The 25,089-nt window shown below is 42.8% G+C and overlaps 1 protein-coding gene across 2 annotated transcripts in view; it reads left to right on the top strand.

Annotated features, from left to right (window-relative positions):
• Window positions 1–25,089, top strand: part of Arl15 (ARF like GTPase 15) — a 375,043-nt gene that overhangs the window by 23,721 nt on the left and 326,233 nt on the right. Inside the window, exon 2 of one of the 2 annotated variants that reach the window (XM_076916199.1) lies at window positions 8,115–8,289. The exons of the other annotated variant lie outside the window; for it this stretch is intronic. Within the exon in view, the coding sequence (XP_076772314.1) occupies window positions 8,281–8,289 (9 nt within the window). The 5' untranslated portion in view covers window positions 8,115–8,280. The remainder of the gene's footprint in view (window positions 1–8,114; window positions 8,290–25,089) is intronic. 2 annotated transcript variants of the gene reach the window in all.

The following is a 25,089-nucleotide window of genomic DNA, read 5'->3' as shown; positions in this document are numbered from 1 at the left end:
CCTACCTCTCCCTAATTAGAGGGGAGAGGCCGTCCTGAGAATAAGATTGTTGGCATGAATTTGGAGTCTGGGTGGTGGACAGCCACTTGGGCTGAGGTGGGCTGTTCAAGGGTTTGGCAGTGTTTGTGAGGATTAGAGGTTAGAGAGAGGGGAGGGGGAAGTAACGGTGTTATTCAGGAAAATGTTACTTGAGGTATGTTGAGCGCTTGAGCTTCTGAGGGTTGGAAGAAGGAAGGGGTGGAGAGTAGGTTCTCACTACAGAAGATGAACTATTTCTCTCTAAAAGTCAAAGCCCTTTGAGAGTTTACAGAGAAATGTAAATGTTTATAGTCTTTTCTTGTGGTTTTGGGGGTTACCCTAGTAACTTTTCAGTTGCTATAATAAAACACTCAGACAAAAAGCAAGTTGGGGAAGAAAGGGGTTTCCTTTACTTTGGCTCAAGGTTCTTAAGTGATGGAGTCCCACACATCGGGGAAGGCATGGCAGATGTCAAGGAAGGATAGCCATAGGAGTAGGCCTCTGGCTAATTACATTTGTATCACATACAGGCAGCAGAAAGGGACAGAAAGGAGAGCCATGCTGTAAACCCTCATAGCCTGACCCTGTGATGAACATCGTCCAGGAAGGCTCCACCCACCAAAAGATTCTATCGCCTTCCCAGGCATGACTACTGGGGATTCAGTGTTTAGTCACACTGGGGGCTGTTTCTCATTCCCGCCGCACTGGGGCGCCTACTTTATAAAGGATTTATTTTCCTTTATGTGTGTATGTGATATATATATAGCAGCTCTTGTCATTGTCATCTTCAGGCTGGCTCATCTTCATGTACCCGCCATTCTGTGTGTGCTCATTACAGGTCAGGATTGTCATCAGAGAGTAAATCTTAGTTACAGAGAGCAGAAGTAGGGCAGAAGAGAAAAGGGTGCAGGGTGAGGCTAGAGAGCAATTTTCCTAGTCATCTGTCACTTATACTTCATTTCCAGGGTCAGTCACATGACACCTGCCTCCAGGGAAGGCTGCCAAACAGTCTTTTATTTGGGTGGGATACAATTAATATTTTTCACTTGGGGAAAAAAAAAAAAAAAACCCTTTTTCCATCTCACAGAGAAAGAGTTATTAAGTTACTATTATGTTACAGAGGTAAAGTACCGAATAATTTCCAAAGGTAGATGGAAAGAGTGGAGGTTGGCCAAGTTCACGGACCTTTTCAGTTTCCGGGTTTGAGACAACCAGTGGCGTTATCCCAGGATGATTCAGTCATGCGTTCACTAAAAATAGCTCTAGTAGTATTACAGTTATGGTAATGAGACCCTAATATGAAGTGATTGCTAACATTCACTGATCTTTTCAATCTAGGACCAGTGAGTGATTGGAATGTTTGGAGTGTTTTGTTGCGTTAATAACTTTATCCAGCGAGTTATTGTCTCAGTCTGATGTACCATTCTGTTTATTATGTGCAAGTAGCCTTCAGCTTTTCAGTCTTCTTCTGACTAACTTCCTCTCATACTGAATTCAATGTCCTGTGGAAATTGTCTGAAGACATGGGAATCTTTGATAGAAAGTGCTTGGTATGACTACTGGTTGGCCTTCAAAATGGATCATTTTTCAAAGCCATCTTTTTTACCACCATGGGAATCTAGGGAATCCTCTACCTACTGTCTTTGGCGCAACAGATAAAACCACCCATGCTGAGATTTGTGGCATCAAAAAATCTATGGAGAAACTTTTACGTGATGACAATAAGCCAAAATACCATGTTAGTCTGTATAAAGCTAGGGTTACTTTGACTATGTACTAATTTAGTGTGCTAAAAGTAGCCAGCTAAAGAAAGTCAGAGCATCTGGTACTCATGTTCACTGTTCACTAGTTGTGAGTTTTAGGAACTTAATCTTGACTGAGTCTATGAGTTCTACATCCAGAACTTCCTTAGTGTCATGAGGTCAAGGACTCAGCCTCTCAAACTTGAGCCTATTCAATGCATCGTGTATGCGCATTTCTCTCTTTGTGCTGGTTTCTTTTCTGTTCATTACAGGGATTGTGGGCATTTATGTGGTAATAAAAATTGAACTAAACAATTTGTATCCAAGAGGGTGGAGAGGTGATGGCTTATTCTGTACAGTGACTGTTGCACAAGTATGAGGACCCAAGTTCCAGAACCCACATTAAAAACCAAGTGTGGCATGGGGTATCTGCAATCCCAGCGCTGAGGGAAGAGAGGGTTATGATGGCCTGCCGAGCCAGTCAGTGAGCATCAGGTTCATGGAGGGGGCCTGGTCTCAAAAAAATAAGATGGAAGAATGAGAGATGAGATGAGATGAGATGAGATGAGATGAGATGAAATGAGAGATGGCTCAGTGGTTAGGAGCACTGGCTGATTTTTCCAGAGGACCCAAGTTCAATTCCCAGAACCCACCTACATGGTATGGTGGCTCACAGTCTGTAATTCTAGTTCCAGGGGGTTCCAGCACCTTCTTCTGGCCTTCACAGGCACTCCATGCACATGTCACACAGATAAAAACATGCAGGCAAAACTTCCACCAAATAAAAATGAGTAAATCTTAAAAAAACAAAACAAAACACCACCTCTACTCCAGGGCAGCAAAAGTTCTGTTTTTTTTTTGTTGTTGTTGTTTTTTATTTTTTTTTTTTTAAAGATGGAGAGCCATTGTGGAAGAGAGCTGGCACCAACCTCTGGCCTCTTTGTGTACCTGCACATACACGTTCACATCCACCTGCGCATGTGCACACACCCATATGGTACATTTATACATACATCCACTAAAAGCTATATCAAAGATGTTATCTTTGGAATCGCTTAGGAAATATGCCTAAAACAAAATGTAATTAAAGCACTGTAAGTCACATTTTTTAACTGATGTGCTTGAAGTCGAGAATGGAATGTCTGGTTTAAGCTTCATGACAACATGGTGTTTATTGTGTTTAGTGATCCTTGTCTTCTATCATCTAGCCTAGGGAAAAGCAGATAGATGGAAGAAATTCGACAACTTGCTCACAAAGCAGATGTCCAAAAAAAAAAAAAAAAAAAAAAAAAAATTAGAGTATTTTCTTTAAAGAAAATAACAGGGGAGGAAACAGAGGCAATTCTTTGGTGAGGCATTTAATTGTAATCTGTTCTCACTGCAGCCAAGCACAGCACAGCCTGAATATGGCCAGCTCTTATTTGCTGTTTGTAGAAATGGTGTTTATATGGGAGCACTGTATATTTTTGGAGTGCCAAATGACATGAAAAAAATAAGTAAAAGACCACGTGTTGAAGAACACTGGGAATTGGCCCCCACTGCCCAATTTTGGAACGTACTACAGTCTAACATGAGCTACTTCTGTAAGTAACTCTGCTCTTAGGTATATAAACCCTAAAGAAATGATCTAATTACAAGGCCTATGTAGGGAGTGGTTGGTTGTAGCAGAAGTATTCATAGATGCAAAGTATCAAAAATGTATAAATATCTGTCAGTAATAAACTGGATTAAAATAAACCATGGAGTTTGTACTAGTAGTTGCTGTGATGAAACACCATGACTAAGGCAACTTATAATAAAAAAAATGTCTGATTTGGGGCTCACAGTTCCAGAGGGGAGAGCCCATGGCCATCATGGTGGTGGGGTATGGAGGCAGGCAGGCAGGCAGGCACTGGAGCAGTAGCTGAGAGCTCATGTCTTGATCCACAAGCATGAAGTAGAGAGTGCTAACTGGGAATGGTGTGGGCTTTTGAAACCTCAAAGGCTGGCCCCAGTGGCACGCCCTCTTCAACAAGGACACACCTCCTAACCCTTCCAAATAGTTCTTCCAACAGTTCTGCGCATGAGTTGTTCAAACATATGAGCCTGTGGGAGCCATTCTCTGTAAAAACAGGACAGTGGGTTATCCTCCAGCAACACAGATAACATAGGCATAGCACACCGTGGAGATACCTTCACAGTGTTGAGAGAAGGAAGTCGTAGAAAAGCACAGGAATTCATTTCTATGAACTTGAAGCAGAAATTCAGCTTGTGGTTGTTTCTCAGGCAGCAGTTCTCAACACTACTTTGCCCTACAGGGATCCATAGCAACACATAGGGGCCTTTGGGTTGTTACAACCTGGGGTAACGATGGAAGGGAGGCTATTGGCATCTAGTGAATCCAAGCCAGGAGATTGCTACACATCTCACAGTATAATTGTCTAATCGCTGAAGAATCGTCTAGACTGAAATGATCAGTAGTGTAAGGTCAAGACACTGAAAGTGGAGGGAAGGAAATTAGCTTCAAACGGTACAATAATGTTCTACTTTAGTGGCTGGAATGCTATTCTATAAACTATGTCTCCTTTACTCTATTTCACAATGCAGCAATAAGAAAACAGGGAAAGAAAGAAGACAACAGGGATTTGTTTGTTGTTATGAGGCTGGGTGAATTGACTATTGCCTCACTCCTGTTTCTTCAGGAATACGGGAGGCATCTCTCAGGGTAAACCGTAAACAAGTCTTTAAAAAAATATCTTAAGATTCAGTGACAAAATGTCTTGGCATTGTCCCTCTGAAGGTCCAAGGAGGGAGTTCTGAGGTTGTAGGCAGGGGACACTGTTTCCTTTTGGATGTTAAATTATGGTTTTAAGTAAAGATTTCCGAAGATTTGCCCAAAGTCATTTTGTTTTCTCACCCAAGTTTCACTGATGATGTATTAATGTATACAAAAAGTTGAAGGAGATTGTTTAAAATGAATAATGCAGAATTCCAAGGAAAAGATAAGAACTCAGACTGTCCCCACCTTCCTTGCGAACAGGAGCCCGTCTTGTGTTTGTCTTCACATCTCTGGGACTTTTGCATAGCATCCAGCACATGGCAAGTACAGGGATGTTGAATGTTCTGTTGTATTCAAGTGAGCCCTTTTATGTTAATTTTCCTTTATGAGTGATAAAGTTATTCCACCTTTTGTTTAGTGGCATATCACAGGTGGGCATTTGTCCCCAGAAAGATGACATTGTGTACTTGGAATTATTTGGTGCAGTTTTTAGTCTTCTGAGAAGCAAATGGCAAGTTTTGGCTTGGCGTTGCAAAATTGAGTTGGAGGAGTGTGGGGGTGTGTGAAGGGGAGAGTTTATACTTCATTTTTACTGTGACCACATTACTGTGACCGCATTACTGTGACCGCATAGCTGAGCAGAAATCTTAAAAGAGGAAAAACTGCCCCATTGACCTACCTCCTCTGTGGTGCTTCCCCTTGTAAAGTTTCTTGAACATACACAGATGATGTCTTCTGCTGGAGATGTAAGTGTTCATCACCTGAACCTATTGGCACATGAGATCCAGACAATCATGGGGACCAGCAGAAGCAGAGAGAACCTCTGTTCATCAGACATCTATTAAAGTGGAGAGGAGAGAGGGTGGGGAAGATAGACTCTAGACACAGTTCTGAGGAGGTTGACGCTGGGCAAGTGGAGTCTTCCTGAGCAAAGCTGCATGTTAAAGAAATTCCATGTTGGGAGGAAAAATCCCACCTCCAGGCCTCTTACCTTTAGGCCTTGGCAGATACACAGCTCAGCAGGAGCGATGTGGTGAGCCCCAAGTTGTGGCAGCTGGGAGCTGACAATCAACTGTGCTTCTGTGGAAGGGAAGTTTGAGGGACACGTCTCCATGGCTGCCTCGGTGAGTCAACAACACAGCAGAGTGTGAGTCCAAAGACACTAAAATGGAAAATTCCAGAAGTTTAAATTGCATGCTATTCTGAGCAGCAAGATGGATCTTGGGTTGTCTCGTATCCTCCTGTAGTATATGAATCCCCTCTAGGCCTGGTGTATGTTTGCTGTATACACTCCTCGCTCACTAAGGTCATTTAACTTTTCGGCTCTTGTTATTAAATAAACTGTCACCGTATTACATCGCTTATGTTCAAGTAATTTTTAACAGTGGACTGAAAGGCGCAAAGCTAGTGATGTGGACAGTTTTATTCCAATGTAGTCATTCTATTGAGTTACTCTATTTTATTAGTTGTTATTAATTGCTTGCTATGTCTAATTTATTAATTAAGCTTTGATATAAGAATGCACACATAAGATAAGTATACTGCATACAGAATTTGGTATTATCTGAAGTTTTAGAAACTTACTGAAGGTCTTGGAATGTTCCCCCAGAGGATGGAAGTGTACTCAATCGTTTATATCTAGGATCTGGGAATACCAGGACCGCCATTAACAGTCATCCTGTGCATTCATCAGTAAATACCTAGCATCTAGCCTGGTCCTGAGCCCTTGCAGGTGTTCGTCTCTGAGTCCTCAGTAAACATTATCTGCACGTGGATTCATTTCAAGGCTCATAAAATTAGCCCCTAGAAGGGAAGTGCTGTGGTTTGAGGTCTGTCCCCCTAAAGAATTTGTATGCTAAAACTTTAACTATCAGTGTGGTGGCACTGGAGATGGGACCATTGCCAGATGCTCAGGTGTACGTGAGGTTGTGCGGGTGGAGCCTTCAGAAGATTACTGTCTTAGAAGAAGAGTAGCCAGAGGCTTGCTTCCTGTCTCATAGTCTGCTGTGTGAACAGCAGCTGTGAAAGTGGTCATCTGTAACCAAAGTGGAGTGCTCACCAGCACCTGACCACGTGGGCATCCTGATGGAAGATTTCTTGCCTCCTGTACCATGACAGGATTTCTGTAGTAGTATTGTGGCAAAGTACACTAGCATGGTGAGGGGGGGAAATACACATTAGTTATTAGACAGAGAGCATGTGCCAACCAAACGTTCATGTTGAAAATAATTTTTGAATTATTGAAAATTATTGAAAATTCATATTGGAAATAAATGCTAATTTCCAAATAGAAACAGAGAGAGGAGGGACAGTTAAAAGATGTGGGCTAGTTTATACATAAGAAACAGTGTTCTGTGGCTGAGGTTAAGTGCTTTTAATGTACTGCCAAATGGCATTTAAAAGGCAAGAACAAAAATTTTATACTAGAGATCCTTAATTTGAAGTTATCAGGACCCAAATGTAGCATGTATTGAACAGATAAAAGGAATAAAAGTAAATGTGTTGTACAAGGGTGATGTATTCTGCAACCTTTAAACATTGAAAACCTCAACAGAGTCATTACACAAAGACAGCAGCAGCCTGTGTGTGCTCTCCCCTGACTCCTCCAAGGCTTGAAAGAGATCGACCATTGTCTAGACGCTCTGGTATAGAAGATGGGAAAACTTTAGTTACAGCAAACAATTACCAGGGGTATATTTATAATGACTCCTAAAACAGGAACAAACAGAAACAGTGCTGGGGGGAGGGGGGAGCGGACTGTATAACACAACAAACAAAAACCAAGTAAAACTGTATTCCCAACCAGGCACCCCAGGAGATAAGTCCTCACTTCCTGTGGGTGTGGCTCAGGAGGCTGTGGTTCTCCTGTAATATCAGGATATATTACAAAGAGGTTTTGAGTTTCTGGTACAAAAGGCGTCCTGTTGTGTGGTTCTAGACCGTTTTGGGTATTAAGTAACATTCATATGGTTCTGGTCAGGAAGGCCGAAGGGAAGTCACTTCAGGCCAAAAGTTCACAGTACAATTGTAGTTCTGTGATTTTATGAGATCCTGGCAATGCAGAGTGGCCAGGCTTAATCATGTGACTTGGGTTTCTGTGGTCAGGTGTGGATAAACTCGGTCCCAGTGGTGCATGAGGCATTGCTTTGGACTTCCCTCTTGAGTTGGGGGGCAAGGGTTCTTCATGGGCCCTACAATTGCCACCAGACTTAGCTGAGAACTACAGCCATCATGTAACCAGAAGCACAGTGGTTTTTGTTCTACCTGATGCTAGCTAGATACAGGGTGGGTAGGATGATACATTTAGCTTCCTGTGGATTTGTAAACCCCTTTGAAACCTTCACAGAGGGCAGGTGCAGGTGATGGAGTTGGGGGGTTGGTTGACCAAGAGCTTCTTAGGAATCGAGCTATTTAAGACAAGGAAGCCACAGGGGCTGATTGCTTGCTTATCACTGCGAGCAGCTGTGCAAAGTAAACTCAAGCAAGTGATGAGTGAGCTTGGAGATAAATAACAGCAGGAAAGTGTGCTTGACTTACAGGGTTTGGTTAGTAATAAGAGGTTTAAAAACGACTTCAATTCTCGTTTGCCTTTGCAGAACCGTTGAATAGTGCTTTACCACTAAAGCAAGCTTTCTACTTCAGATGAGTAACCGTCTGGGAGGACACGGAGGAAGAGTCAGTTGGTAGTGAGTGGAGATTATTCAACTTCTGTGACTTCTTTGGGAGGCAGATTGGGAGAGCTGCCTGTTTTATTAAAATAAAATGATAAGGGTAAGTTTTTACTAGTGGTGCTATTAGTGTTTGCACATAGTACTACTGTAAGCACAATTATGAAAGTGATTTTTTTTCTCAGTCTGATTGTCTAGGACTGATAAAATCTTGGCTGACTTGACCTTCAGTGTTATATATTGTGGCATATGAGGACGGTGTTAGCTGCTTACGCTGTGACAGATACCACGGCCTTTTTCTTTCTGGCTTAAAGCAGTACAAACTGTATTCTCTTGCAGCTTTGGAGACAGAGAGGCTGAAGTGAGTTTTACTGGGATAAAGTGCAGGCCCTGTTCTTCGGAGAGGTCCTGGGGGGAACGCATTCCCTGTTGTCTTGAGCTTCTTGTGGTCGCCTGTGTTCTCTGACTTGTGGTCTTTGCCAGCGTTGCTCTCCCTCCGACCTTTGCTCCGGCTCCAAACTTTTCTGTGACTTTGAGATCCTTAATTCTCATCTCCCAGGTAACCTTGTGGTTCCATCAGGCCTACCTGCATAATTGAGGATTACTGCCCATAAGCTCCTTAATCCCATCTGTTGCATTTGAGTAGCTATGAGAGCTTGCGTTCTATCACTGCGATGAGATGAAACACCCACAATGAAAAGCAACTCTGGGAGGAGAGGGTTTCTTTGGCATACAAGTCCCAGTCAGTCTGTTATTGAGGGAAGTCAGAGCAGGAACCTGGAGGCAGGAACTGAAGTAGAGGTGTAAAGCCCACTGGGAAAGGACCTCACCGATCCGTGGAGAACTGCAGACGCACCCCAAATCACTCACGAGAAACACAACTTGATGCAATCACATGAGGTTTACTGGCTAGCCAGGGCTGTCTTCACTTCAAGCCCACGCAGGGGCAGAGGAATTCAGCCTCAAATAAAAGAAGTTTACAGCTTTTAAGGGGGAATCTACAAACCAGGTGGGGGGGTGGAGTTAGGGAAGGGGAAAGGCTGAGAGTGGAGTTAGGGAAGGGGGAAGGAGTGGGAACAGGTCACTAGGTCATCCATACATTTGATCTCAAATTCTTAAGATGGATGGTGTGTCACTTTATAATTGGCTATTTCGAACTAGTTTCACACTATATATCATGAGCTCCAGTTCAAGGGGGTCAGGCTTATCTCAAACTTTTAGCATCCTGGCACCAACTGTCTCAAGGCTGTTAGTTCAAAGCTCGGCCAGGCTAATCTCGGGCCCATAGCATCCTGACACCATGAATCTTAAGGTTAGTTTAGTTAGGGCCATCTGTTCAAATGGTCAGCTAATTTCCTGGGACTGAGGTGACACAGTGTTTGGCTTAGAGGTTTTTATGTCTTTGCTTTTAAGAGTAGGGTCCAGGGGATCAACTTATGATTTTTCTATCTTTCAGAGGCTGTGGAAGTATGCTTCTCACTAGCCTGCTCTCTCCTGGCTTGCTCAGTTTACTTTCTTATACAACCCTCGACTGTTCACAGTGGACTGGGCCCTCCCACATCAATCATTAATCAAAAAAAAAAAAAAAAATGCAGCACAGACTTCCTATAGGCCAGTCTTACAGAGGCATTTGTTTGGTTTTTTTTCAATTAAGATTTCCTCTTTCAAGATGACCGTAGCTTGTGGTAGTTGACAAAATATTAGTCACAATAGCTGAATTCATGGGTTTCTGGAGTAAGGAAGGGTATGGACATTTTGAGGGGAAGTTTAGAGTATCTTAATGCAGTCTGTCCTGGAGGAGATGCCAGTGTAGGCCTGATGCTAAGATTGGAATGTTATCGTCATCGTCATCGTCATCGTTATCGTCATCGTTATCGTCATCATCATGATGCAGACAGGCATTAGCAGTACATTCAGAGTATGTTGAATGGCTGAGTGACTGTAGTTGGGGACAGGGGGAGGAGTGGTAATGAGTCCAGCTGTTTACTGAGGTAATGCTTGAGACTCCAGCATAGACTGAACTGTGCGGGAGGCTGAGTTGTCTGTAGTCATGGCAAAGGAATAAAAAGCTTCAAGATAAAGTGAGGCAGAGATGGGACCCGCCTCAGGACAGTGCTGTAGCACTGAAGACTGCCCACACTGACCCACCCCCTAAAGATTTTACACCTCCCCAACTTCACAGTACCACCCATTGGGACCAAGTGCTGAAACACCGGTGCTTATGGGGAACATGGGATATTTCACAATTTGAACCTGTGTTTGTGTGTGTATGTGTGTGTCTGTTTGTGTGGCTGTGTGTGTGTGTATTTGTATGTGCGTGTCTGTGTGTGTATGTATTTGCCACAGAAAGATTAGTTAACATATGTAGTTTGGGTTGTTTCTGACACTTCTGAGGAGTGTACGAAAAGGTTGTATGTTTTGAGGCCGAAAATGACACTTGAGATTGATTTATTTTTTACTTCCAATAAAATAATCCTCAAGTAGAAGACTCTGACTTATGTCTCTGACTTTCCTGGGAGGTGAATTAAAAAGGTTTAGATTTAATGAACCTATTAAGAGCTGTTCTCTTTGCTGTTTAGGTAGTAACTAGTCATAGTATAGAATCTAGTAAAACAGTTACACCGTGGGATGCATGTGGTTTGTGGAGTGCCTAAGATTATCTTTTGAAATTGGATTTCAGTTAAGAATAAGATAAAATCTCTTTGGTTTGGGTGTTTTAGCCTGGGGAATGCTGAAGTCAAGACTTCTTTATGCAATCCTTCCTGATGGTCCTTCCCACGAGTCCCTTGGTGTTTCTATTGCTTCTATGAAACACCATGACCAAAAAAGCAAGTTGGGGAGGAAAGGGTTTACTCAGCTTACACTTTCACATTGCTGTTCAACATTAAAGGAAAGTCAGGACAGGAACTCAAACAGGACAGAATTGTAGCCGCCTGCGGCCACAAGTCAACTGGGTTCACCTGAAAGGGGGGCTGGGAATTGAAGGGGGAAGGAGGGCGTGAAGAGATGAGGCCAAGACAAAGTTCTCTGATCAAGGCCCCAAGCTTTAATGTTCAGCTCTCAATTTAAAGGGGAAGGTCCAACCCACAACCCCTCCTGGTTCCAGATGGGTGGGATAATCCATAGTCCGTTCCAGGTCACCAGAGATGTCTCAAGGCAAGCCCAGGGGCAGTTCTGCTTCTGTGTTCTGGGCAGTCAAGGTGGGTAACTCCACCTAGATCCTGTCACTTGACCTTGTTGTGGTAAACAAGGTCTCTCAGGCCTGCTCATGGTGGGGGGGAAGGGTACACAGAATCCTTGAGGCAGGAGTTGATGCAGAGGCCATGGAGCGGTGCTGCTTGCTGGCTTGCTTCCCATGGCTTGCTCAGCTTGCTTTCTTATAGAATCCAGGGCCAGCCTAGTGATGGCATCACCACAGTGGGCTGGGCCCTCCCCATTGACCACTAATTAAGAAAATGTCTTACCGGTGGATCTCATGGAAGCAATTTAGAAATTGAGGTTCCCTCCTTTTAGATAACTTTAGTTTTGTGTGTCAAGTTGACATAAGACTAGCCAGTGCACCCCCACAAAATACTCACCATTTTCCTACCCTTACTCTTGCTCAGGCCCCGTGCTCCTGTCAGTGTGGAGTTTGCTAGCCTGGCTCAGTGCACTGCCTGGCTCGCTATGGAGCCCCTCTCTCTATGCAGCCCCGCTCGCTGCACACCCAGGAGTGGACCTAGGCTTCACCTCTATGTAGTCACGTCTCCGGTTTGGGCTCTGTGATTTCAGTCCCTCTCCTCTCTGTTGGACCCCCAGTGCTAACAGTACCATTTTGTGCCAAAGAACGTACCTACACGCCTTATTTGCACACTGGGCAGATTACTTATATCACAGCCTCAGAACTGTTTAGTAAGCTTTTTCTAACCTAGGCCTCACTGTAATCTTATCGAAGAAAGCAGCCATGCTGCTCTGTATTCAGTGGCTCCACCACTTCATCACCACCACAGCTGCAAAGGCTGCCTCCTCCTCCTCTTCCCTCTTCCTTTCCTCTTCCCCTTCCCTTTTCTTCCTCCTTTCTTCTTCCCCTTCCCTTCTCCTCCTTTTCCTCTTCCCCTTCCCCCCTCCTCCCACCTCACTGTCTCTCTTCAGTTTCTATTGCTACACACTGTAGCCAGGGTAGCACTAGAACTGGAAATTGCTAGAGAGGTCATGCCCACTTCAAGCTCAAGAGATCTGCCTGCCTCTGCCTCCCTAGTGCTGGGTGAACAGTTGATTGAATTATAGGTTTTGTTTTGTTTTTGTTTTCCAAAGAAGTCCCTACTGATGCCCCTTGACCCATGATGGTTTTATGTATTGAAAAACTCGTGATAAGTCAAACCAGAATGATTGAACTCACCAACTGTCACTGCTTAGCAACTCCGTGCCGCAGAGGTCAGTTGATTCACTCATGATTGTCTAGCTGACTGGGAACTGTGGCTCTCTTGGTCAATTGCACCTCCAGTCAGGGCCTTATAGCACACTACAAGGCCAGGACTAACATTTGAAGTATGGTCTCTCCTGGACTTGTAGCATTGCAAAGTCTAAGAATCATTAAACTGAGATCCTATAAATTGGGAATTGTGCTGGCTTCCCATTACTGACAAATACTAGAGACCATTAACTTATGAAAAGGCAGAGGTTACTTTGGCCCCTGGTTTGGAGGTCTCCAGTCTGTGCCTGCTTGGCTCTGTTGCTTTTGGCTTGTGAGGAGGTAGTGTATCATATGGTAGGAATATTCACAGAGCAGAACTGGTCGCACCATGACCCAGGAAACAAACACAAATTTAAAGGATTCAAATTATAGCAGGAACTGAGACATCCTCAGAGACATGTCCCTAGAGAGGGGACAGAGACATGGCATGGAGTGACATGTTGGAAATCTAATTTGGAGCAAGAATTTAGCTTGATCTGTTCTGGGTTCTGAATGCTAGAGTCAGACACTCTATCACTTTCCAGATGGTTGGCATGTGAAGTGAATGTAAATTTAATCTGGAATGATTTTGTGCATTTTTTTGTAATATTCTTTGATATTTTTTGAAGGCCACCCTAGCTCTTTTGCAAGATATCTTTCAGTTAAGATTTATCTGGTAGTTTCTTCATACTTAGACTCTGATAGGAAATTTTAGACAATAACATTATAGATGACATTCTGTTTTCAGTGCTTCTCATCAGGTACATGATACCCTTAGCTTATCTTATTGTTGATGGTTGTCTTTCCTCGAATTCATAATCTGAATTCTGTTTTCTTGATTTGTCCAAAGTTCATGAATTGTATTATGTTAACCCATAGTATCCAGCATGCATTCACTACACAATCTATTTCACTATATCTTTGCATATGGTTTTAGAGGTCAGGTAAAAATTAAGTTGTCTTTGTGTTACTGTTTCTTTATAGAAAGATAATGAATCAATCACTCTCAGTCTGGAAGCTGTGAGACCCTAGGTTGAGGTCTTCATGGGGACCTTTCCGAATTGGAACACGTGGGAGGGATCACTTGGAAATCGTGAGAGCAGATAAGAGACACCGAAAAGAGCTCACTTTTATGACAAAGTGACGTCTACTGTACAGAGTCGCTTGCTATGGAAGCCCTATCAGGGGAATGGTGCCTCATAACGTAGGGCCCACCTCCCAACTGCACAGGCAGTGAAGCTCAGTATGAATTTGGGAGGGGACATTGAATCCATAGAATGAGGTCAGTATGGCTTGCTGTACTTCCTTTCTAGAGCCATAATATTAGGCTTGGTGGGTTGCAGTGTGAATCCTTTCTTGAGTGGCTTTTCTGGGTATCGTCCACACTCAACACTCGCTTCTCACGAGGCCTCGTTGCCTTGTGCTGTTCACTGCCTCCCTGCGCCCCTGCTTTCCCTATCAAGGGTTAGTGGTGTGACATAATGGTTATAGCTGCAGCTATGGAGATGGGATTCTATTCCATGTTAACTAAACATTTCTTACCCCTTAACTGGATTTGTTTTTTAAGGCACAACAGAAAAGGAATAGGAGACTTGGCTAATAAACATCATTATCATTAATAAAGGGCCTTCTTGAACTTTATGAGTGTGTGTGTGTGTGTGTGTGTGTGTGTATGTGTTTCACTTGTGTGGCTGGGTAGAAGAGGCTCTTATTTGATTTAAAAAAAAAAAACCATTCTATTTAACATAGGAACTTAAAAGATTTTGAACTTTCCAAGCTAAATGACACAGTAGCCCTTAATTCTTAGCATGAAGTGTCCATTCTGGAAATATGCATTTTTATGTTGTTTCTTTTTCTAGCTGGTTGGTATCTTGCCATGATAACATAAAATGGCAAAAGCAACTTAAGGGAGAAAGGACTCATTTGGTTTGCAGTTTGAGGGGATCATGCGCATCACGGCAGGTAAGACAGTAGGCGGAGGAGGCGTGGATGGTCCATCGCATCCACACTCTCAAGCAGAGGATGAATACAGAGCTGCACAGCCTGTCCCTAGTGATTGCCTTTTTCTAGCAAACTTATGGAACATTTAGCAGGAAGTACCAGAGAGCACTACCAGCCGGAGACAGATGTGGGCCTCGGTGTGACATTTCACACTCAACCTGCGTCAGCTGGCTTTGTTTTCTTGTTAAAATCTTGGTCTTCAGGACCAGTCGATAGGAAGAATAATTTTTCTTCCTCTGTCTAAGAATTATGTAAAAATGGTTAAATGACAGGAAATATTTTATTCATAGTTCATAGTTTGGGGACAAACTTACATTTTAGGTTTTTAAAGCAGAGCTAATAGGTCAATATTATTTCTGTTTTAAGGTTTTCTAATTCTGTGATTAAAAACCCAATAACCAAAGCAACTTGGGGAGGAAGTTCCCACTTCCATGTCATGGTTTGTCATCAAGGGTAGTCAGGGCAGGACCTTAGAGGCAGGAACTGAAGCAGAAGCCTTGGCGGGTGCTGCTGCTTGGCTTGCTTCTCGTGGCTTGCTCAGCCTGCTTTCTTATACGACACAGGACCATCTGCAGGAAATGATACCACCCATACTAAACTGGGCCTTCCCACATCAGTCATGAATTAAGAAAATGCTCCACAGGCTTGCCCACAAGCCAGTGTGGGAGCTTTCTTCTTTAACTTTTGGTTGATTCTCCGTGGATTTCACATCACGCACCCCAACCCACTCATCTCCCGGCCTTTTGAATCAACCCTCCACCCTTGTAAGCTCCAACCCCCCAAAATAAAAACAAAACAAAAATAAACATAAAACAAAGCATGGAAAACATCTCATTGTGGAAGCTGTAGTGTGTCACAGTGTGCCACACAGTACACCCTTTTGTCCACGCTTCTTTACTTGCAAAGGTTCCTTGCAATGAGTCATTGGTCTGGTTCAAGGCCCCTGGCTTCTGCTACACTGTCAATATTAGATCCTCAGTTTGGACTTTTCTTGGACAGCCTGTTGTTGCCCTGTGTCATGGAGATCCTGCAGCTTTGGAGGGGCAACTCAAAGCCCTGGTTCTAGGCCTGGTTGGTAGCTGAGTTGATCAGCTGGGACATCTTCTTGAGTTTTCCTCTTCCCAAATAGCTCTAGCTTGTGTCAAGTTGACAGAAAACTAAGCGGACAGTCATGTGTACAGAAAATGTGATGAGATGGTTTAGTCTTTGCTTACTATACTTCAAGCTTTTTTACACAGTACAAAAACGAATCTGAAAGAGAACTGTACTTACTTCTCTCAGTAGAGTTAGTTTGAATCCTCTATATCTGAGGGGTTTAATTAAGTCTCTGGCATGCAGTAAGCTACCTGATAACTGACTAGCTATAGGATCCTTTGTGGTGAGAGAAAGAGAATGCTCTGTCCAAGCTCTTCTCCCACCCACTTCTCCCCCATTTCTTCCCTCCCTGATACATTGTGCTAGCACTTGTTTTGACTGTGTAATAAATCTCTTGTTTAGGATAGAGAGGATTTTCTGGGTCCCTTATAGATAGATACCCATGTGACTCCAGTCACCTGTGTGACTCCAGCATGCACCATGAGGGGTGACAGCATGAGTAGATGGACTACTGGGAAGTCACTACTGAGTTGCTGCCGTTGGCAGCCCCTTTCTGAATATATTGTTCAGGGCAGTGAACAATTTCTTTTACTTGGAAGGTAGCTAGAATCAAAATGGTCTCCGTTATTTTGAGTAGTTCCAGAGTTAGGTTCAAGGCAATTGCCTGTAGTTTAGAAGATTTACTCTGACTGTAGGCTTGAAAATGGTAGGATACAATTGCCTAGTTCTTTGTACCTTGTGTCCACAAAGAAACTATCTGAAAATGAGTCCCATTATTATTATTAATTATTATGATTATTATCATCATCATCAATTATCATTATTATTTTGTGTACTTTATAAATAACATAACAGCAAGTTTGCTTTCGGATTATCTTCTGTGGCTGCTGCTACTGGTGGCAGGTGACTTAGTATGTTCACAAGATTTTCTTCCAAGTTCATTCCATCTTTCACGGGTGTGATGGGTATTTTTGGTTTTTAACTTCATCCGTGACTAAAACCCAAGTGACTGGGTACACCTGTGTGGAATTTTTTTCTTTTTCTTTTTGATGTTTGAGAAAGGGTTCCTCTGTGTAGGCTTGGCTGTTCTGGAACTTGCTCTGTAGACCACGCTGGCTTTGAACTCTTAGAGATCCCTTTGCCTCTGCCTCGGGAGTGATGGGACTAAAGACATGCACCATCACATCCGGCTGGGATTTTTTTTTCTTAATTAAATTATTTGGAGTGGGAGGATCCACTTTTAATCCAGATCTTTTGAAGTGGGAAGGTCCACCTTAAGGCTGGGTAGCAGCCTGTATAAAAGACATGAAAAAGAGGTAGAGAGAGGCAGGGATATAGTGAATTTGAGGCCAGTCTGGGCTACATAGAGAATTTATTGCTAGGGTATGGGTTACATAGAACACCCTTTCTCAAAAAACTTAATGGCTAGGAAAATGAATGTGCTAAGTGAGACACCCTTCCGGTTTGCTTTTTATTACTGCAATAAATACCATGACCACAAGCAGTCTGGGGAAGGAATGGTTTATTTAGCTTACATTTCCAAATCACAGTCCATCATTGAGAGAAATTTGGTGGGAACTCAAGGCAGGCCCCTGGATCCTGGAACTGATGGAGGAATGCTGCTTACTGGCTTGCTTCTCCTGGTTTGCTCAGCTTGCTTTCTTTACCACCTGCCCAGGGCTTACCCTGTCCGCAGTGGGATGGGCCTTCCCACGTCAATCATTTCTCAAGAAAATCTTCCACAGGCCTACTTACAGGCCAGTCTTAGGGATCCATTTTCTCAAGTGGCTTCCTTTTCCCAGAGGACCCTAGCTTTGTCAAGTTAACTAACTAACCACTAACACACACGTATGCAGGGACTACAGATGGAATAGTTTGGGAGAACAAAGAAAATGGCCTTGGCTTCAGATGTGCAAATGGAAGGTGCCCAGTGGGAAGTACATCCTTGTAGCCCACAGGCGCTTTTCCATTTGCTTGGGCAGGTCTGTCTTTGATTGGTTCTCAGTGCTGTCTCTGCAGCCCCGGAGTTGCCTGACTCAAGAAGTGCTTGTCAGATGGATGGATACGGTTTTGGGTATCTTCCGAGTATAGAGTATTGCTGTTGCTTTGCTCCCACTGGTTCGTTACATGGCTTGCTCCATTTTCCTGCTCCCCTTTGTCACAGAGCCTTAGGGTTCTACATAATGGGGGAGGAAGCAAGCATCCATCCATCCATACACATATATGTAGAGACATACGCCGTCATTATGATTTTACCTGCCATGATTAATGCCTTCTGGATATGACAGAGCCACTCCACTCGTGAACTCAAAGCAGCTGTCGATACCTGCAGGGCATCTGCACAAGATCAAGCCAGTCAGCTTCCCAGAAGGAATGGGAGGGGCTTCCAAGGCTTTCTCCTAGTGAGGCACTATTGGCAGCTGGTGGCTGCTGGAGGAGAGGTTTTTCTTCAGAAGTGTGGCTCTGCTCATTTTCAGTGGATGACTCTACAACCGTGTACATACAGGTTGGACTCAGTGGGTCAATGAAAACAAAAGGGACATGAGGTTGGAAGAAGGAAGTCTTGGGGTGCTTCTGGAGGAGTTAGATTGGGTGGGTATGATTTGTATACATTTACCATGAATTCTCAAAAACATTTAAAATATTAAATTTTTTCATAGAGCACTTGTGTCTTTTGATGATGTAATTCCTTTTGTGTTTCTGATTATACAGCAGGGTAGAACCACCTTTAAAGGAAGTTTTCTTCACCATGTCTTAGTCCTATGTAGTCTTACTTTGTTTGCAGTGAGAGGTCTTGTTTGAACTACCATTCTTTCAGCCTTAGATAGGTTCAAATGCAAGCATTAGAGTTGGGATATTGTACAACTGATGATATTAGAGTTAATTTTTAATTTTTTCTCTTTCACTCATGTATATTTCACTTGTACCTATTATAATTGTTTTTAATAAAAGCAACAAAAATCAGAATACAGCACTGTGCTACTGATGCTGTAACGTCTGTCTGATATTTTTTTCCCATCAGTTGCAAGCAGCACAGTGGAAAATTTGGAATATTGTTACCCTGCTTCCCACCCCATCCGAGTGAAGTCAACCTGGATGAGAAGATAAGCCAGAAGCTTTACTGCCCAGTGACCCCCTTTGTGGCCATTGTGTTCCCAGCCTGCTTTTTGTTGCCAGCGTCTGGCCAAAGGAATGCAAGTGCCTGTTCATTGCACTGAATTTCGTCATCTAATTTCCTGTCTAGTTTTAATATAATATGAAAGGAACACAAGCAGATTTTTTTTTTCCTGGAGGGGTAAAATGAGTGAACTTAACAAACAATTGTATAAAACCTTTGTAGCATTGGGCATGAAAAAATGTTCATTTCGATGAGATGGCATGCAGAGTTTAAGTAGGAACTCTCAGCTCCTGGACAGTAAGAAGGACAGATCAGTATGGGTTTTGTTGTTGTCTGTTTTAATCAATATCATATTTATGAGATAGAAGAAAGTTATTGTTCACTGAAATAAGGAAAAAGTAAACTAATACTGTTTAGGCATGAGATATAAAATGTAAATATAGTTACTAAAGAAATAGGAAGAATTTGAGTTTTTCTTTCTTTTAATAGATTATCTATCTATCTATCTATCTATCTATCAATCAATCATCTATCTATCTAATTTGCCTCTCTCCTTCTTTTCCTCCTCTTTTTCTTCCTCTCTGTAGTGTTACCTGGCTTTGAACTCACTAGCCTCCTGCCTCAGTTTCCCAAGATGTCCAGCATGGGTTATCTACCTTATTCTGCTTTGTCTGTCTTTGGTTGTAAAGGAGTGTTGCAACCAGAATCTTGAATCTGGGATCAGAAAGTTGTTGAAGTTCGAGTTTAGGGCATATGAGGGAAAGGAATGATTTATGCATAAAAACGTTTGCTTGAAACTTTAGTTTTATAAATAAAGAGGTTGAGTTAAATGATCCTGAAATGAAATGGCCCCTAACTCACACGTGTTTAAATGGCCCTCATTTTCCATTGATTTAATGACTATTAGAGAAAAGCATTTATATTAACAACATGGACTATCCCAGACACATTTAACACATTAGCTGAGCAATTAAACCAACACATTGTCCTTTGGACACATTAATGTGAAATCCAATTTACTGAATCCAATTTATTTTCCTGATTTAGTCATAGAAATAAGAGCAAATGACCTCTTTCCCCAGAAAAAGTGGTGGTCATTAGGGAGTGTGTGTGCAATGTGACTGTTCCCTATATGGCAGGTTAAGATGTCTGTGTGTGTGCAATGACAGTAAGGATGTTCTGTGTGTGCAGTGGGGCTGTGTTACACACATGACAAGTAAGGGTGGGCTATTGTCTTGCCTGTTCCCCACTCCAAGCCTGTGAGCGCGTGTAAGGCACTATCATCCTTTCATATATCCTTGTAACTATGTAGCTAATTATATATATATATATATATACACACACACACACACACATATGTGTGTATATATAACTAATTATATATACCCACATATATACATATATGTATATATACATACATATGTAACTAATTATAAATGTATGTATATATGTATGTGTGTATATATGTATATATAATTATATCATTCTTTCATATATCCTTGTAACTATGTAACTATATAGCTATATATATATAAAACTAATTATATATACCCATATATATGTATATATGTTACTAATTATAAATGTGTGTGTGCGTATATATATGTGTGTGTGTATATATATATATACACACACACATATATATATATATATAATTATATCATCCTTTCGTATATCCTTGCATCTATGTAACTAATTATCATAGACCAAACTGTAAGAGGCTTTCACCTTGGTGATCACCTGTAGACAAGGATGTAGCTCTGAGAGACTGCAGCTTTCATTAGTGACTGTGATAAAGTCAGCTCTCTGCCCGGTAACTTGGTCTTATAAATATGAGTCAAAAGAAGCATAATCTACTAAACTGCCAGTAGGATGACCTACAAGGTCAATGACATCAGTGCTAGCCAGACTTCAAAATTAGCAGACAGTCAGGGCCAGTTGCTAATGATGTACAGGTCAGAGATGAATAGAGAGGGGCTTCAGGTACCTCTAGCTGGGTGGGTAGCACATGCGCAGAACACGATCATCTCCCATTGTTTGGGATATCTAGGGATAGCCTAAAGAACTGACTTCTATCAGTTATCTCGGCCTTTATCCACTTCCGGCCCTGACCTATAAAATCCCCCAGACGAGGACATTCAATAGCTTTTCCTCTCTTGGAAGCCCCTCCCACTCTCAGCTCCGACTTTTCCATAATTTCTCACCTGTCCTTAGTTTCACACTTTTTCTTAATTCTACTTAGCTTGTGTCTGCCCTGCCTACGCCCATGAGTTTCTGCATACTTTACCTTCACTGGAGTGTGACCGTAAACTCAAAGGCCACTGTATTGGGTTGATTTTTCATGGTCATTGAGTTTCCAGTATCTGTGGTCCCTGAGTCAGAACAACTGGACTGAGCAGTCCTGCCGTACACAAGATTTCTGCATCAATATACTATTAAAAAACTTATGTAGTTAATTGTTGTGATTCAGCAAGATGGTGAACTATTAACCTTGTTTTGAAAAGCTAGGTACTATCTATCCATCTATCTATCTATCTATCTATCTATCTATCTATCTATCGACAAAGTCTCAGTATGTAGCTCTGGCTGTGCTACTGGCTGGAACTCACTGTGACAAAGACCTGTCTGCCTTTACTTCTGGAATGCTGGGATTAAAGGCATGTGCTACTGTGTCTGGCTTAAAAAGCTGGTTTATTGATGAGAATATGTATCAGCCAGGGAGACATCATGGCCTAGGCGTCCATGCACAAGGTGGATGTGGCTGGCACTGCTCGGACGTCAATGGCTAGTTGGATGAGGACTGTTTATTTATTTAGTGTGCATAAATGTTTGCCTGCCTATGTGTCTATATCCCACGTGTGTTCCTGTTGCCTGACAAGGCCAGAAGAGGATGTTGAACCCCTGGGACTAAAGTTACAGAAAGTAATGAGTTCTCATATTGGTGCTGAGAATTGAACCCATGTCTTGTGCAAGGCATTAGCTTTATCTTACCTAACCTGGTGCTTCTTCTCTTTCTGCTTATACAGAGAAACATGGCATTTAGCTAGATTCTGGGCAGCTCAATGGAGGGAACTAGGTTAGGAAGAAGAAGGGAGAACAGAATGCAGGGTGCATATTCCAGCGGCACCACTAAAGATGCACATACTGTGTGTCTTACAGTTATATGGCCAAGGGAATGAGTTAGCACTTTTCACCAAGACTACAGACCCGAGTAAAGGTTCGTGTCACGTGGAAAGCTGACAAGATTAGATCCATTTGGGGGAAGTGAGTTCAGATAGCTGCATGAATTCTAGCGTTGATCTGCCTGATCCTGTCCATGAGCATCCATGAGTCACGCTAGGCTGTTCTACTCCTGGCACAGAGGCCTGATGGTAGCTGGGCCATGTCTGAACAGCCCCAGGTACACTCTGTTCAGCTTTCTCTGCATGATCATCCAGTTATTTGTGTATGACTCGGGCCTCAATTGAGAGCCCAGAACATAGCTTGGCAGGATTGAGGGTGTCTCTGTTGGCAGATGAGAGTTCATGCAGCTGTCCGGAGTGAGCACAGTGCTGGCACTCTCCTTTGGATTGGTCTGTAGCTGTTGATATTTTAAATGTGCATTTGCCTTCTAGAGCCCAATCAGCGTTATGTCCTTCCTCCCCATTGCTCCGCCCACCACAGTGAGCTAGAGAGGATGCTGTGGGCCCATGATCCTGATGTTTCTCAGCAGCATTATCCAGCCACTGAATTTTAGGAAGAAATTGAGGTCCTTTGTTCCCCTCCACCCCACTTCTTGTAACCTGGCTGGCTTTCTCTCCTAGAGGAAACTGAATTGCTAGGGACTTGGGCTCCCGTGATCCTGTCATTTGTGTGTTTTGGGTCTGTCTGAGGTTTTTATGTCATTCCCCCTGCCCACCTCCCCCAGTCTTTGTTACTTCCAAGTAACTAGATTGTTCTCTGATTACTTCAGACCTCAGAGGCAAGGCCGCATCTCTGACCTTCACCTGCCCTCCTTTCTTCTGCTCCTCCTTCCCAACAGGCCATTAACTAGACTTTCCTCAAGGCAGGCCATAAAACTAAAAATATATCCTAATTTTCTCTCACCTTTCTGTTTTGGAGCTGGCCATAAAGAAACCTCTGACCTAGCTTATCTAATAGAGGGCACAGGACTCGAGTTCCAGAAGGGGTCCTGCCCCTTATGGGGGTGGGAGAGGAATACTCCTCAGGGAGTCAAGAATCTGAGCAGACAGGCCACCCTGGGTTTCTTCTCAAGGTCTGTTAGACTCAGTCACACTCTTTTGCCCAGTCAGTAGTGCCAATGCAACTCCCTTTGTAAAGAACCCAAGGGAAGGGTCTGGATGGCTTCTAGAGAGCAGGACTTGTGGGGGTTCCTCGGGGTGGTACAGGGAGGACCCCTTCTTACACACTCCACTTCTGTATCTTTTCATCTGTATCTTTAAACATTCTTCTTAATAACCTGCTAAACATCAGTGTTTCCTTGTATCCTCTGAGCAGCTCTAGAGAGGGTTGGTAAGAACCCTCATGTGGTACAGACTTTTGGTCAGGAGTCTAGAAATGGTGTGTGCTGTGTATATACTAGGAGGTACGAGTGGGATGTGGTTTTGCACTGTGTCAGTATTGCTGCTGACAGGGTTGTGTGCTGGGGGGCTCCTATATACTGGAGCTATTCTGTAGACAGTGTAGGAGGAGTAGTTGAACCCATGCTAAGGTTGTAATTCAGGAGTCCTACAGGTGCCTGGCTCTCTCAAAAGTGGTTAATGACTAATGATCACTCTTTTCTCAACATCTCAGTTTTCTCATTGTAAAATAGGGCTAAACAGAATTGAAACTGATAAAACAAAACCATGATGCCCTCCATTGAGAATCTATGGGTAAGATGGGGATGGTTCGACTTCTAAAGCGCCTTACCTACTAGCAGCCTGCGGTTCTGGGAGAGTGGGATCAACTTAGTGCATCTCCACAACACTTCTCCACTAAGTGTGTTTTGTAAATACAAGGTGCTATTGTGATGGAAGCAAATACTGTAAGTCGGTACTCCTGTGTTTATGCACAGCTCTGCAAAGAAATCCATAGGGGCGACAAAACCCAACAATTTCGGCCTGTAAATGAGTGCCTGTTGCTTCTTTGCTGGTGGCATTGGCCTTCTGAGGACTTGGAAAGGGAAAAGGTATGTTTCACCACCAGGAAATCAGAGTCTTCTCCTCTGGCAAGCAACCACATGCAGTACTTATTGTGGTTATTTCTTGCCCACAGTTTTTGCACGCATTTTAAAATTGGAAAGTTGGAAATAATTATACTCAAAATGAATCCAACACCTGACCTCCTTGCTTGTACTGAGCTTGGTTCTGCATCCCGTGTGGTCACTGGTGCTGACACTGATTTGAGGTCCCTTATGATGTATATCCTATGAACATGATTTACTTTTCAAATAGGAATTGCTATTAGTGGGGAATCCGTGCAGTTTGTCTGTGTAACTCAGGCCAGAAACCGATAAGCCGGGTGCCACCTGTCTGTGGCTGAGTTAACTGGATGGCATGTTGCCTCTGTTCCCTGCTGCTCTATTTGTTTATTGAGAGTTAAGGTTGGATTTGCTCTGGAGCAGGGCAGCCATGACAGGATAGGCAATTATTTATTCTAATATGAGTACTTACAGTTATTTCCTTAAAGAATGTTTTTAGGTGTGAAATTCTGGGGCCAAGGGTATAGATCCTGAGAGATAGACTAGCTTATACTTCTCCCAGCTAAATGCTACCATGACTACCTTCTTCCATATTTCAACACTAAATATTATAATTTAAGTCAAAACAAAGTCTTATTACTGAGATGCAGGAGCATCTTGCCCACCTTCTATCTTTTTTTCTTTTTTTGAGTTTATACTAATGATAGCTTTGTGGTTTTTACTACTGAATTGAAAATTTTTTTAATAAAGTGATTTCTGTTTGAAATTTTATATTCCCTTTTGTGTATGGTAAGGTTCTTTTGTCATTTGCTTGTTTGCTTTTAGACAAGGGTCAATGTATGTAGTCCTGGATGTCCTGGAGCTCGATATATAGACCAAGCTATCCTGAGATCCACCTGCCTCTGCTTCCCAAGTGCTGGGATTAAAGGTGTCACCATGTCTGGCCTGACATATTCATTTTCTTTACATCAGTTTCTAGCCATTCTAAAAGGAAAATAAGAAAAACAAAACCGTGAAACAACCATCTGGAGTAGTTTGCAGTATATCTACAATAATTATATATATGTCCATTTGG

This window comes from Arvicanthis niloticus, chromosome 19, assembly GCF_011762505.2.
Source record: "Arvicanthis niloticus isolate mArvNil1 chromosome 19, mArvNil1.pat.X, whole genome shotgun sequence".
In the NCBI taxonomy this organism is placed as follows: domain Eukaryota; kingdom Metazoa; phylum Chordata; class Mammalia; order Rodentia; family Muridae; genus Arvicanthis; species Arvicanthis niloticus.
This window is presented reverse-complemented; position numbering and strand designations above follow the sequence as displayed.